The 15,764-nt window shown below is 46.3% G+C and overlaps 1 protein-coding gene across 1 annotated transcript in view; it reads right to left on the bottom strand.

Annotated features, from left to right (window-relative positions):
- Positions 1-15,764, bottom strand: part of NEO1 (neogenin 1) — a gene marked incomplete at its 5' end in the record, with an annotated part of 199,823 nt that overhangs the window by 40,039 nt on the left and 144,020 nt on the right. The window contains 4 exons of the mRNA XM_084268005.1: positions 686-824; positions 1,784-1,932; positions 2,448-2,602; positions 9,667-9,886. Of these exons, the coding sequence (XP_084124131.1) occupies positions 686-824; positions 1,784-1,932; positions 2,448-2,602; positions 9,667-9,886 (663 nt within the window). The remainder of the gene's footprint in view (positions 1-685; positions 825-1,783; positions 1,933-2,447; positions 2,603-9,666; positions 9,887-15,764) is intronic.

The raw sequence follows: 15,764 nt of genomic DNA on the forward strand, positions 1-15,764 counted from the left end.
GCCTGTTCTGCTCCTGGGCACCCCTGCAGGCTCACTCCTCCCCTGCCTGCTCTTACATACACACCAACTCCTCTAATAAAAGTTCACATTAGCTCTCATCATTCTACAACTGTTCGTACAGACACATTTGCTCCTTTACCTGCCACACAGAAAACACCGTCACCGCTTCCTGTTCTCATTATTATATGTAACAGATTTAATAGGGTCTGTGCTGGAATCTGAATGCATCCAACATATTCCCATCTGACCACAATTAAAATAAAACCCAAAGCAACAGTCTACTTGCACACACAAAAATGTTATAGAGCCTAAGAAATCATTTGGAGCTGCTGCCTGCGATATAATTGGGTTTCTGTCCACTCACAATGCTTTGTAGACTCAATAACCCATGAAATAAACTACTGATGGTGAAATGAAGGGCACCATTGTTTTATAATCACAATCAGGTATAGTAATTTTCCTTCACCTAATTTGGAAAGCCTCTGGGGGAGCTCTCACCACGCAAGGCCATACGCAGCAGCTACATTATTAATAAAATAGGGCAACAATGAACAAACCCATCAAAGTCTTTCTAGTTAAAAATTCACTTAGAGGAAATTACCACATAACTCCTGCCAAAAAAAAAAAAAAAACCACCAAAAAAACCCTCAGCCCAACAAAAACTAGAAGGAAGAAAGCCACTTACCATCTGACAGCGTTCGTACAACCACATCTTGGGTTGACACTCCGGGCCCGTGCTTGTTGTAAGCGACCACTCGGAAACTATACTCCGTGTACTTCTTTAACCCATTGATGGTGTAGGAGAGTCCTCCCACATCCACATCCTGTGCAGGAATGAAGTCAAGGTCAGCACTGGGGCTGAAACTGTTACAAATGTGTCAGGTTTGCAGTAAAGCTGGAATGACACTGGTAGCGCCTGCGGATCAAGCCCAGAGTTTGCATCCCACCGAGTGCCTGTGAAGATGCTAACCACGAGCATGACACGGATGCTCATTCTGGAAATGAGGCAGCAAACTTGCCTGGAAGTAAACATTACGATGGCATTTTGGATAGTGGGGTGCAGAAACAGAGAAATGACCTTGTATCAAAGGACTACGACTCCCCTATTTATAAACAGATGTCCACAAATTCTTCTAAATGCTAACAAAACTATTCTGCCCTTGGCTTTTATAAAAGCTGGAATCATATTTGGATGCAACTGGGCAGACATGTAAACAAATGGAATTAATCCTGTGATTATTCTTAGGTGGAAACCTGTATCTGTACAGAACATACTGGATCCTTCCAGCAGGATCATAAGAAAATTTAATCTATTAGAGACTCAGCAGTATCAAAATAGCCATCGCTGGAACAAAGAACTCAAGAAGTAAGAACAGCTCAGATGAAGGATCATGCTAAAATCAGCAGCTCGCCTACTTTCCTGAAATAAAACCTGCAAAACCCAGGCAGGCCTCCTTTACACCACCCTCACCAGAACCAGTAAACGAGGATATAGCTAAACATGAGCTTTCCTCTCGTGATAGGCCAGACATCCGCAAATGCTCCTTGGTGCTGATGAATGCCTGAACAAGACATCATGCAAACTATTGCTTTAAGTCCAAGCCACATACATTTCATGCTGGAGCTTCCAGTATTTCCCTACTTCAGGCTAAAGGATTCAGGTCCATCAGAAAAACGAACACAGCACATGGTATGTCTAGATATTTCAGGTAAAAGCACAGTAAGAGAAAATAAAGGCTGTTTGCAGTGTTGTACATCATGCAGGAAGAGCCAGGCTCTGTACCTGTTCGGTGTCCTGCCCCTTCTCCATGTAGTAAAGCTTGTAGTTCTGGATTTCTCCGTTGCCTGACAATGGCGTTTCCCAGCTGATGGTGATGGAGGTGGGTGAAGTGGCGTACGCTCGGATATTAGGTGCTGGGCCCGGAAGCTGAACTGCAATGTGAGCATGAAAGTCTAATTAGCAAGCCAAACCATTTCCCTTTCCAGTAGCTCATTATTTTAAAGCCAAGCTCGCTTGGCTCCAGGGCCATTTTCCCATGTCAGCACTTCACACAGATTCATTGGGGGTGCAATAGTGGGACCACATTTCTGAACGGAGATCCCACTCCTTGGGTCAGATTCATTTTGCCCTGAATGATCCCAACAAATCACACCCTCTGCCTTTTCTTAAAGCTTGCTTTCTTCCCCACAACTTGCAATTAATGACAATTTAAAAGTGTTCCTTTAGCAACAGAAACTTCAGGGAATGGAACAAGGGTACATCTTACCAGTTCTTCTTCATGGGGGGAATAAATGGTGCCAGGGTACCGATGCAGGAACTCGGAAAATCATTTCACTCTCTGAGAGTGTAATTTTTTTAAAGAGCATCAACTTCTTCAGTGAAAGGTCACAGACGGGGAAAGCAAAAACATCAGCCCCCCCAAAGACTTGAGATCTGTGGAGCTTACCTTCAGGCTGCGTTGCCACCTTGAGCGGCACGGAGCTCTCTCCGGGGCCGTGCTTGTTCTGAGCCACAACTCGGAAGACGTACACTGTTTCCGGCATCAGGTTTTGGATCGTCACTTGTGTCTCTCCAGGGCGACTTGTATTTTCAACCCGTTCCCTTCAGGCAACAAAAGATTTGGGTACAGAAATAAGCACTGATTAATTGGAGGGGTTTGGAGGAGTAAATAAAGGAATCAGTCACAGAATCACACTGTCACAGAACTGTAGGGGTTGGAAGGGACCTCAAGAGATCACTGGGTCCAAAGCTCTGCCTATCCAAGGCATCAGCCAACATTGTTAAGACAAAGGCCAGTAACAGGGTAAGAGCTCATGAGCTGTTTCATGAGAACACCAATGGTCACCTGCCCTCTGTAAGGCTTGTGGTGGCAGACCAACACCCTCCAAAATAAGGTCTTATGGATAAACTGGCCACCTTCTGTATAAACTAATCATACAAATATTTAAAGGTCCCTTAGCTTTCTAGAGTCATTTCCACAAAGCATTTCAATGATTTATCTACCAAGTAAGACTGATCCCTGCACATATCAAATTCTAGTTGTAACAGGCTTAGCAAAACAACACTCAAGGTTGTGTTTATTAGGTCTGCCTTTCTTGGTATATATCTGACCTAACTTGGTTTCAAATTTTGGCACTTTCAATTTACCTTCATACTGTGTGATTAGCCCTGCAACTAAAATACAACTCCCGTGTATACTTGGCCAGTCATCTTATACAATGTTTTGTAATCTCATGTAAGAAGCCCATCAAAACAATTCTATCGCTCCCCTCATCAGCTAGACAGGGGAAAAAATACACGACAGACTCATGGGTTGAGATAAGGACAGGGAGAGATCATTCAGCAGAATAGTTGCTACTAGGATGTATCCTCTTTGAATCCAGCATGTTAACAATGCGGTTATTTATACCCCACCGAGTGCACAATATAACACTAACGTGCCAAAGCTGTTGGTGACAAACAGCTTCCAATTTTGTAACTTCTCTTTGGGAAAAAAATAAACCCGGGCTGAAGTAAAAGAATAAGTGCTACTTGGCACCACAAAGTGCTAAGTAGTTTCTCCCTTATTCTTGTAGCAGCGTGCGATACCTCAGAGCGACAGTTTATCCTACTACTACCAAGCCAGCAGAAGAGCAATCATGAAGTCTGGTGAGGTTTAAGGTGTTGGTGTTAATATTCGGGGGCTGCTTTCTGTGTATTTTTCAAAGCAGCTGCTTTATTGTATTCTACCTCCAAACTTTACTTGGTTCTTCCCTAATATTTAGGGAGGAAGGCTAAAAAGACGCTGAGGGAGCTGGGCTTGTTCAGCCTGGAGAAGAGAAGGCTCCTTCTGAGCCAAAACTATCCTCCCATGAGTCAGACGAGTTTCCAGCAGACCTGTGTGCAGATGCTCACCTCCAGCATTGCAGAGGAGATGCCTCTGGGCTATGGCCCCCTCCAAGTATGTGGTGCGTGAAGGAGCGTTTGCATTCAGCTCAGCAAAAAGGCTGGTGTTTTGCAAGCTGAAAACTGTGATCCAGCTGATCCAGAACACTCTCCATGCGCCGAGGCACCAGGAGGATTATTGCCCTGCATTTCAAGAACCTCCGGCGTGGCCCTGATCAAGAGGCAACCCGCCACTTCGCTCCGGGAAGCACGGCCTCACACCAAAGGTCCTCCAGGAAACTCCATCGGTTCTTAACAAGCTCAGGATTGAGGGGGGAAGATTAAAAGATTAATCATTAACTAACTATGGCTTTTCACTTCCACCTCACTGCATGGTCACGTGAGCTGCCCTGGAGCTACGCCTGGGTAAGGACCTCTACACGGTGCCCTGCCTCGGAAAGCGCCCACCTCCTCCGGCGAGCACAGGTACAGCGGCATCGCCGAAGATGAAATCACAAACTTCCCCATGGAGAACATAAAGGGGAACGGTGACTGCCTGCAGCAGGAGCACAGTCCTGCCCCTTTTGTCTGCAGACTTTGTTCAGCTCTACAGTAGAGGGCAGGCGATTCTCATTCCCATGATCAGCTGCTATTAAATCATTTTTACTGCAGAAGCCTGGGCAAAATTCTTTGAGAGCCTCCTCTCTCCTCCCTTCTGTTTCAGTCTGTACCACGGAACCGTGATGCCAAAATCCCTGGTTTCAATTTCTTTCTTTTCAAATCACCTGGTATGGCTGATTTAGCCTAACTTGGCTGGAAACATTTTGAAATCCTTGTTGATTCCCGCACTATTAACACTGTTCAGGGAAACAATACACTTACTGTAACTAAAGACCTGGTTAAACACCTTTTCTAGAATATTCTCCTTCACAGAAGCCCGGCTAAAAATGGCACTGCATAAACAGCTTCATTCATTTCAGGGGTTTCAGCAATTTCCGCTGTTAAAAGAGCAGCATCATTCCAGTGTGTTTGAATTTAAAATGTTTACAAGGGATCTGGTGTCTTCTCCTGTTTATGAAGTATCTTTTGCAAGAAAGAAGCCAATGGGGAAGCGAGAGACACTAAACACGTATCACACCGGCTGCAGAACGAAACTTGGGGTGCCTGGGGGGAGAAATATTTTCCCTATTCACTAACTTTTCCAGCACAAAATATTTGCTTGAGAACGCGTCTTCAGACGGATGGTTTCCTTTAAGACGTGTCTTCGATACGATGATCACAGAATCACACAATGTTAGCAGTTGGAAGAGACCTTGAAAGATCATCTGGTCCAACCCTATTTTTCCTACTTCCAACTGAAAGCCTTAATGCATGAAGAGTCAGCAAAAATAGAATGTGACATGTGAGCTGTACTTAGAAAACATTTTTCTATGCTGATAATACATCTTTTTTTCCCCCCACATAACGTGATATTGGAAATTTGTTACTACAGAACAGAAATTGACAACAAGAAAATTGTAAAAATGGGGGCAGATGAATCTAGATACAAGTTTCCATGTCTCCTGTATGGACATGGCTTAGCAAGCCCTTGTGAATTGCCAGAGTAGCAAATCTTAGCTTTTTCTCAAGTCTGTGCAAGGGTCATAAATTGCTGCAAAACAGAGGAAAACCAAGTCGTACTGCAGATGTTTTGAAGGTCTGCACTATGCCTAACACACTTCCTTTACCAGATATGCTGATATTTAGTTCTCAGATCTCACATGCAAAGTAGATTTTTTGGATTTTCTGTTTAAATTGATATATATGTGTGTTGTATATTTGTAAGTAACCTGCCTATTCTAAGTTCAGACCACCTTTCTCTACAGCACTCTGTGATTTGCTAACAAGGGACAAGTACGGGCATAGGACTGTGGCACAATCATCACACCCGTTCTCAAATCTCTCTGAGCATTCAGTAAATAGATGAAAACAGAATGATGGTTTTTGAGAAGCTGAAGTATGGCAGCTTTCACTAACAACCAGGAACCGCGCCTGCCCTCGTGACAGCGCCTTAAAAACACGCTGGGATCAATCTAATTAAGTGCTACATGAATCTCTTGTTTATGCCCTTTCTTGGGGAGCCTTGAGTGCCTTTTACGAGCTCTGATGTGTTGAGGTAGGCCTAACAGGTAACGAAACAGATGGTCTCTATGAATAACTGCATTACCCCCTACAGCGTTACGGCTGCCGTAACTCATTCCGGTTTAATCCCCAATTCAAGAGCTTTGTCAACCAGAGTTAAGGTGTAAAACAGCTACCGAGTAACATCAGGGGAAAAGCCTACAGTTCACAACAGGCGTTCATCTGGAAATGTGAAGTTTGAAGTTACACTCGTGTATGAAAAACAGCCTTCAGGGAGTTACTGAGCAGTGGCCATGGCCATAGACAGCCGAAGAGCTCAGAGACACTTTGACAGCGTGATGATGCCCGATTCCACCCCATTTGCTGCACCTGAGGCACACTATGCATTGGTTTAATATTAACTGAGTCGCTCTCACATATAATTTACCAGCCGGTACCAGCAAGGTGCTGGTTAAGCACAAATCCCAAAGTTTGGTGGTCTTTTGCCCAAGTGCTTGCCTGAAAGTTCAGAAAATTAAACCTCCCTCCGCTCACCTGAATTTTCATGCCCTTTTCGGGGCAATGCCCTCAGTTTGGAATCCCCAATGGAAGGGGAAATGGCCCTGTGACTGGCTGTGAAATCCATATGAGAGACAAGTCACTTCTATCTGATCGGACTACTCAGTCATACCAGAGGTGTGCCCACAAAACCTGGAGACACGTGCTTCCTTCGTATGTAATTCCCTCAATGAAACCTCTTGGATGTCATCAAGCCAATGTGAAGACATGCCACTGGCTGGGGACATTCTGCAGCCAGCAGAATGAGCAGGAACAATCCACCTTCGTGGCTGATAGCCAGGCTCAGAAAGGCTCCTCTTCCATGGATAGCTGTCATTTCTCTGCTCAAAAGTAACCTCCAGGTCCTACAAAACTTTGTTCTCACTTCTCTGCAGCAGGGAGGCACCTCTTGGCAGCTGAAGCAGTTAGGGACAGAAAGCTGACATGGGTGCTCCATGATTACAAGGGGGAGAAACTACATTCTACTGGTCTTTCAGTCCTCTAAAATTAAAGTTTGCAGGGCAAAGTGAAGGGCCACCTCACCACGTTTCTGCATGCATCTTCCATCACTGCACAGGGCAAACTAAGAGGAAGCTAAATCGGTGGTGGCCAAGGCAGCTGATACCTGGGGAACTTGTCAACTTGTCTACTGCAGAGAAATTTAACTGCTCCTACAATCCACAACAATCCTACAGCCCTTTGAAGGTGGTTCAGAGATATCAGAACATCTAGCTAAGGTGCTCCACGTTAGACAGCCTCTGCTCAAGAGACAACACTTAGGTTACTGAGAGGATCTGGTGATGCTGCAATGAAATGGTACGTGTAGGCAAAACTGTGATAGCGCAAGGAGACGATACACATGCACTTAAACCACTGGAAAGAGATGTGATCATGTATAATTCAAGGGCTACAGGAGATCATTTAAGCAGTGTTTTCTAACTCTGAGGAAGAAAGGAGGGTTGCACAGCCAGGCTTGACTTCCACATTTCCTGATTTCCCATCGCCGAGCTGCATGTGACACGCTCAGCAAGGTCTGTGTGCAGTGACCAAGCAATGCTTCTGCTAAGGGCCAGCCAGCTGCTCACAAAGTTTCCTTTTCTCCTTCTTCTTAAAAAAATGGGACTGTTCTCATTCTCTAAACACAGGTGGAAAGGCAGGATTTCCTAGCATTTCCTACCAATCTGTGCAAGGTGCGACACTGCTGCCTTCAGGAGGCAGAAAAACCCCCAAGGAAAATGGGAAGGAGCAGGCAAGTTGGGAAAATAGCAAATATGTGCTACTAAAAAGCTTTCAGAGCCTTCTCTGAGCCCTGCTCCAGAAGGACACTTAAGCAAACAAAGGCCTCACTGCAGTCAATGGCACCACTCAATCACAGGTAAGCACCAACTTAAGTACTCTGCTGTGTAAACTTTCCACAGAGGACATGAATTCAAGGCTGGAGGGTTGCTGTGCAAGAACCCAGAGCAGCAGCTCCTGGAGTTTCCCAATTCAGTCACCACCGAGGATGAAATGCCTCTTTCCCTTTGTTCTGTCCAAAAGGAAGATATTCTCCATTTCCTTAAGTCCTGTGTGCAGTGGAAGGGGATGCATTTTCTTTCCTCAAAAGCGCTATGCGGAGAAGCATGAAGTCATCTCCACCAAAATATGGTCTAAAAACCCAGCAGGTAGAGAGTTTACAAGGAGGAAGGTGAAAAAGGGGGAGAGGCAAGAAGCAAGAACAGCTAGCAGGACCCCTCCTTTCTTCCCCAGCTCACTCAAAACATCCCCACTATGAATATATACTACCTAAGGAAAGAAGTAGCAGAAAAATGACATTTGTGAGGCAAAGAAAATGTTACTCATTTCCTCAATAATTGTCACAAGCCTGGAAGAGGTGTCTACCTTGAATGAAGGAAGAGGGGTGGTGCCTTTTTATATTCACATCAAGTAACATTCTTAACTTTGAATCTCACTCTCCAGACAGTGAGGAGACAGGGACTTTTCTCTTGAGTAATACCTCTGATAATCAAGCTAATTACAGAATAACAGAATTAAGAATTGCTCAAACTGATTGTTGGCTCCAATTTCTTCAAACATCACAACAATTTGAAACTGGAATTCTGAGCAGCTGATCCCATCAGGATGAAGGAGGGACAGACTGAACCAAACCAATCCAAACCAAACCAAACCAAACCGCTGGGATATTCGGTCAAAAACATCATGACCACTTCCCATTCATGGTATACAAGAAAGATGTGGGACTGTTGGAGAGGGGTCAGAGGAGCCACAGAGATGCTCAGAGGGCTGATGCAGCTCCCCTACGGAGAAGAGGCTGAGGGAGCTGGGGTGGTTCAGCCTGGAGAAGAGAAGGCTGTGGGGGGACCTCATTGCAGCCTTCCAGTCCCTGAAGGGAGCAGAGAAACAGGAGGGGAATCAGCTTGTTAAAGGGCAGACAGGGCAGGACAAGGGGGATGGATTAAAGCTAAAGGACGGAAGGTTTAAATTAGATATTAGGGGGAAGTTTTTTCCAGAGAGAATGGTGAGGGGCTGGAACAGGCTGTCCAGAGAGGGGGTGGGTGCCCCATCCCTGGAGGTGTTCAAGGCCAGGTTGGATGGGGCCTTGGGCAACCTTGTGTAGCTCCAGGCCTGGAGGTTGGTGTCCCTGCCTGTGGCAGGGGGTTGGAACTCTGATCCTTGGGGTCCCTTCCAGCCCAGACCATTCAATGATTTCTATTTCCAGGGATTATTAATCAACATCTAACTGACACCAGCCATGCAGTGCTTTCTAGACTCAGGCTTACATTTACAGGTTTTTAAAGCACGATGCCATCAACAGCACAGGGCTGTCCGGAGGACACTTCTGTGCCCGCTGTGGATGGCATTTATGGCAGTGTCAGTGCTCTGGTAGAGGTGTTAGAGCCTAAGCTCTTAGCTTCTAAGCAGGCTGCTAAAAGCAGGTGGCAACTGTTTGCAGGCAGTCAAAAACACGTGTATCAATGAGGCAAATAATACCACACCTCCTCTAATCAGGGTGCAGGAAGGAAGGGAACACAACCCCTTGGACTCTGTGTTAATGGCTGAAGGTTTACACTGCTCCTAAGCAAAGCCAGCATGAAGAGCCATCACCAAACAGCATGACCCATTTTGCACATCGAGATCTTTACCTGTTTATACCTTCCTTGGTGTAGAAGATTGAATAGGTGAGGTTGTCTCCTTGAGGGTCTGATACAGGCGTCCGCCACGTCAGTCTGATGAAGCGGGTGGAGACAAGGGTGGCCACGACGTCCCGCGGGGCTGAAGGCAATGGTCCTGTTGTAGCTGGTGCTAGATGGTCATTAGTGGCACTGGTCAGTGAAGTGGGAGGTAATGTTGGGATGGCAACATCTTGTCATGTGCAAACATTGGGGAATATGAAGGGCAAACATCACCACGGTTTAAAAAAAGAAAACAGAAAAAAAACACAACAGAAATAAACAAAACCACGATGGGAAACAAAAGAAAATGAACACACACAAAAAAGGCCATTAAACTGAAGGCTGACATGCAGGCAAAGGTAACTACTGGGAACTAATGGGGAATATTAAAGGACACGTCACTGTCGAGCAAGCAGACCAAATCTCTGTTGTAATGGAAGTGGCAAGGGAAAGGGAAGGGTGAAGACTGAGAGTAAAATATGACCTCGTAAGAGGACACACCAGCAGCAAACAACATTTTCATGTCTTTGTAAATCAGATGCAACACCAGTCATGGGTAAAACACCCTGACCTGTATGATTTGTCCCAGACCCAGTGTCCTACTTTGTGCCCTTAATGCGCAGGATGAACTCGCGCTCTTCCCAGTCACAGACCAAACGCCATCGAGTACACACAACTCGTTTCAGAAGCACAAGCTCAGCCAGGTCGAGCAATTCAACACCCACGTCAGCTCCCAGGTAACTGCTTCCTGAGCTGGACGGGTTCTCCTCCAGCCAGCAGTGAGATGATGTGGAAATACAGGCTGCCTCCTCGCCTGCGCTACGGTCGCGGCTTCCTTCCCATCGGTGCTTTTCCTCCCTCTCACAGCACACATGCCATCACCTTACAAAGACCCTAACAAGCATCAACTCCTCTTGCTTCGGATTCCACGAAGCTTTTACAAACTTCTTTGGAGGGAAGTCATGTTCGTGCTCCCACGTTCCTGCTTGGAAGCTCAGCTAAAGCCCCGGGATTACTGCATTAAAAGGTTGGCAAGTTAACAGCACGAGCTGTAACGTACAAATAGCTGCTCTCCAAATCCTATTAAAGCAATCCATCCAGCAAATCTAACAGGGATATTCTGAGCAGCTGGACCCCAATTACCACACCACATTACAGGAAGCACAATTAGTAACACAACCCCCAAGCTCAGAATACCCTGAATTTTTCTGGATTCTTAACTATTTACCAAGCTTAAGCCACCTGATGACATTTTCCACACGGGAATCCGTGCTGCCAGATAGATTGATTCACTTATTAATTATGGAAATGAACTAAAATGGTTCAGGTTTTCCCCAGAAAAACGTTCAGGACTAACACAGCTTTTACTGAGAGCTGCAGCATCACCACCTAACGTAGTCCCACAATACACTGACTTTGTGTCTTGGTAGACAAGGAAAAAAACTACACAGAAGAGATGTGACCAAAGCAGAAAACATTGTCTGTACAATCAAACCTTTGGGCAGACACACCGTGAGCATCTTGGCTGCAGTGAGAGATTTGTCATATGAGGGTGGTAGATCACTGGCACAGGTTGCTCAGAGAGGGGGTGGGTGCCCCATCCCTGGGGGTGTTCAAGGTTAGGTTGGATGGGGCCCTGGGCAACCTTGTATAGCTCCAGGCCTGGAGGTTGGTGTCCCTGCCCTGCCCAGGCAGGGGGTTGGAGCTCTGTGACCCTTGGGGTCCCTTCCAACCCAGACCAGTCTGTGATTCTACAATTTTATCATTTACTATGGGCTGGTGCTCCGACAGGAATGGCAGAGCTCAGTCTGGGACGTCATCCAGAAGGGATTATGAGTTGGTCAAGGAAATGCTCTCCATCAGGATGTGAGGCCAAGGTAATCAGACACGATGGACTAGATGGCCTTTAAAGGTCCCTAGCAGCCTAACACATTCTATGATTCTATCAATGACACTGTATTCTTAAATTCTCAACCAACCTTGTCAACCCAAGCACCATCTCCCACATAGGGCCTGAATTGGCAGAATTGCATTGTCTAAATTTCTGTTTCTTAGGCGACTACAGACAACAGCAGAACAAACCCCTCACCAGAACCACCACATACTTCATTGTTTCATGAGACCTATGGCACACACCACCACGAAGATACATGCTTCTTGGGACCAACAACCACCACCACAAACATGGTGGCCCAACTCCATGGGGACACTGGCAATGTCCCCCTTCCCTCCCTACAGGTGTGAGTGTCACCGCTCCATCACATCGTCCACTCTTCCTGAAGCTCCCGTTCAAGTTTCATTCCCCTAACAAGTACTGCTGGAAATACAACCACTAATTTAATTACATTTCAATTACATGTTTCTTCTTCCCTTGATACTAAAATCAAGACTTTGCCCCTCTGTATCTGTATCTTTGCAGGACTCTGCAAGAATCCAGAGCCAGCACATATGTATTTTGGCACTGAAAACGCCGATCACAGAAAAGCAAATACTCAAGAATATCATCTTAATTATCTTTCCCACCCTGCAATAGCCACAGATCACAAATATTCTCTTCCCACAATCAATAGGCTGCACCATCAATTTCACATTCATTGCAGTATCTAAATTATTTTTATATATAATTAGGTTTCCTACAGCAACGCACCGCGTTTTACCTCTGCCACCAGACCCAGACAGGGCCCTGTTCCCCCAGGCTAATCATGCAGGGTGCTTCCTTACACAGCTTCATGCCTTGCTAGATGGTACAGTACGATACACCAAGGGGAAACAGCAATGTGTCAGGGCAGAAAAGGTGCTGAGTAAGGTTATCACCACTTACAATTGCCTTACTCCAGTCTGAAACATCACAATTTCTCAGGGCTGTGAATATCAAAGTGTATAAAGAACCTGAAGAAGCAGAGGAAAGTGTTTGCCATCATCAAGACACTGAACCACAGGAGAAGAAACTCGAGCACGGTCACAGCACACATGGGTTCCCCACGGGCAACTGAGATCTTCAGGGAGAAACCACTCACAGGCCATTTTCCTACATGAAGGAAAACAAATGGGCATGGCAGGAGGGCTGCTGGGCTGAAGAGGGAGCTCCTGGCCAAAAAGGCTAACCAAACTACAGAAACACTCTCCAGGCACGTGGAGCTGGAATTCAAGACAAGATGGTTAGATGGTGGGGAGTGTGGGGAGCTGACCACCCAGTGGGCTCCCAGCCTTGCAGTGAACAGGGTGAAGACTAACTGGCAGCCCAGGTCATGAGCAGTGTTACCCAGGGCTTGGTTCTGAGACAGAGGGTTTTGTAGCTTTGCCTGTGACCTGGATGAGGGGACAGGTCTGCAGGTTCTACCAGACTGGGAGGAGCAGCAGATATACAGGCAGAGAGAGAGACCCACCAGGCTGTTGGTAGGAACCTCTGAGCTCAACACTGACACATGTGGAGTCCTGCATCGGGTCAGGGCACTATCACTACCACTGCTCATGAATGACAACTTGAGTGTCAGTTTAGTATCACATTTATGGTCCCTACTACATCAGCCAGGCTCCTCCCGTGTTTAAACCTGTGCCCATGGTGATGGTGTCCATGGACTTTCTCACCAGACCTCTCTCGACTGCTTCATTTCCCCACCCAGGAGCAGGGTATGGCACTCCAGACAAACCTCCTTGGTGCCCACAGCCCTCAGCACCTTCCCCAGGGTGTGGCACCTGTGTGACTGACTTCCACTCCATTTCAAACGTCTGCCCATTTTACACTTCAACTGAGTATCTTCCCTGGCAAAGAGCTTTAATTTCCTACTCTTCTATTCACCAATTCCATTCAGAATATTATTTAAACCCATGAAACAGTCAGAGGAATCACCTGTAGGGACGCTGGTACAAAACCAAACATGTTTTAGAGCTGTAGCAGCCAAATGCCTTCAGAAATAATGTCTTCTCAACCATTCTGGTGAGCTCTTCGATGGATGGCCTCACCCCATCAGAAGACAGAGGATGCCACAGGACAGTACCAGCCTCCATTCCACAGTGCAGCAGTTGTCTTTTTTGGAGCTTAGGCTGCAAATCCATCACGTTACGTTACTAACTCTGCCTTATCTCTTGTGTTTTGGTAATACCATCGGGTGCCCTGCTTCAAAGTGGTGACATAAAACCCGTGCCTTACCTCTCTTTAAAAACCAGTCTATTTAGTTAAAATGTAATACAAATATTTTCCTAATAATTAAATCAAAACTAAATGCTGAATAATTTCTCTAAAGGAAAATTATACCCCTGATGAATTTTAAAAAAATGTATCTGCTCCATCTAAAACACATCCCACACACTGGTGTGTTTGTCTTCCCATCTAATGAAAAAGATCCATCTTTTCCTTAAGCGACCTGCACACAGAGCCTGAAGAACCTGCAGGCAGCGAGATGAAGAGCCTGGGAGAGCTGCCAAGACGCCTTCAATGAACAGAAACCCAGTCTGATCCCCACGTGAGACTCAGACCCAGACACGGGTACTTGGGTAACGCAGCAAAAAACCTCGGGGTGTCTGAAAAACCCATCGGGAAGCAAAGAAAAGCACAAGGGACTTGTGAATCAGTTGAGTAAGGGAAGCTACGAGCAGGCCAGGGAACTCGCCCCCGGAAAGCGGTGGTAGCGATTCGGCGCCGTCGATAGCTGTGGAACGTACTCACAAGACAAGGTTATCTCCTCTCCTCTCCTTCCCCTCCACCCCCCTTCCTCCTCGCAACGCCTCGAGTGCCGTTACAAACTGATTTGTACACAGCCCTGTGAGCAGAATGCTCAGCAGTGCAGGGCTGTGGTAATGAGTAATTACACTAAAATTAGTTTTAATGCCAGTGAGGGAGCAGCTTTATTACTTCAAGCTTTTAAGCACGGCATAACGAGGGACATGCAAAGGAAATCTCTTCTTTCTACCATGTATTTCATCACTTTTTAAACAGCAACTAGGCTCTGGAATATTCCTCGCAGAACTATTCCTCTGCATTAATCTCATTAAAAAAACCCAATAAAAATAAGCACACTCAGCAAGTGACCTGCTCAGAACATGGCAAAAGGACAGCCCTGTTGCATCCAGACAGATGCATGACAGCTGCATCTATTCAACTGCTGCTGGTCCCCCAGTTTTCACTGAGCTTCTGCTTTTCTAAGGGATCAAGGCTAAGCCCTTGCTCGATTTGCCATCACAGAGTTGCAATGGAGCACGTTGGCTCCAGCAGCATCAGGAAGAAATCCTGCAGCAGAACAGCTGGCGTGAAAAGAATCGCTTCTTCACCAGAGCTCCACTGCAGCCAGGGGCTGAGAGGAGGAGGATGAAGTTAGAGAGATGTTGTTAAGAGGATACATTAAACTGCTGCAATACAATTTCAATCCTGGATCAATAGACAAGGAAAGTCACTTGATTTATCTGTCTGCACCTAACGAAGTTAAAAGCTAATGAACGTAAGTCAAAACCAAAGCAAAACACTGCAAGGAGTCCTCTTCCTGCTCAGCAGAATCATTTCTCTTATGTCAAAGCTGGGCAAGAGACCGACATCTAAACCCCTGACCAAACACAGGCAGTGTTCTGAACACAGTCACTGCAGCCACCCACCCGCATGGTGACGGGGGCTGGAACACAAGACAGCAAGACTTCCTCAAGTGAAGTCCCCCAGGGGTCTGTCCTGGGACTGGTACTAGTCAATGTATTCATCAATGACCTGGGTGAGGGACCAGAGTGCACAGTCAGCCAGTTTGCTGATGACACAAATTGGGGCTGTGCTGCTGTTCAGCAAGACTGAGACAGGCTGGAGAGTTGGGCAGGGAGAAATTTACTGAGGTTTAACAAGGGCAAGTGCAGGGTCTGGCATCTGGGGAAGAATCACCCCAGGTACCAGTCTAGGTTGGGGATTGGCCTGGTAGAGAACAGCGTAGGTGAGAGAGACCTAGGAGTCCTGGAGGACAGCAGGATGACCATAAGCCAGCAATGTGCCCTCCTGGCTAAGAAAGCCAATGGCATCCTGGGGTGTATTAGAAGGGCTGTGTTTAGGAAGTCAAGAGAGGTCCTCTCCCCCTTTACTCTGCCCTGGTGAGACC

The sequence above is a fragment of the Gallinula chloropus genome, assembly GCF_964237585.1.
Source record: "Gallinula chloropus genome assembly, chromosome: 9".
In the NCBI taxonomy this organism is placed as follows: domain Eukaryota; kingdom Metazoa; phylum Chordata; class Aves; order Gruiformes; family Rallidae; genus Gallinula; species Gallinula chloropus.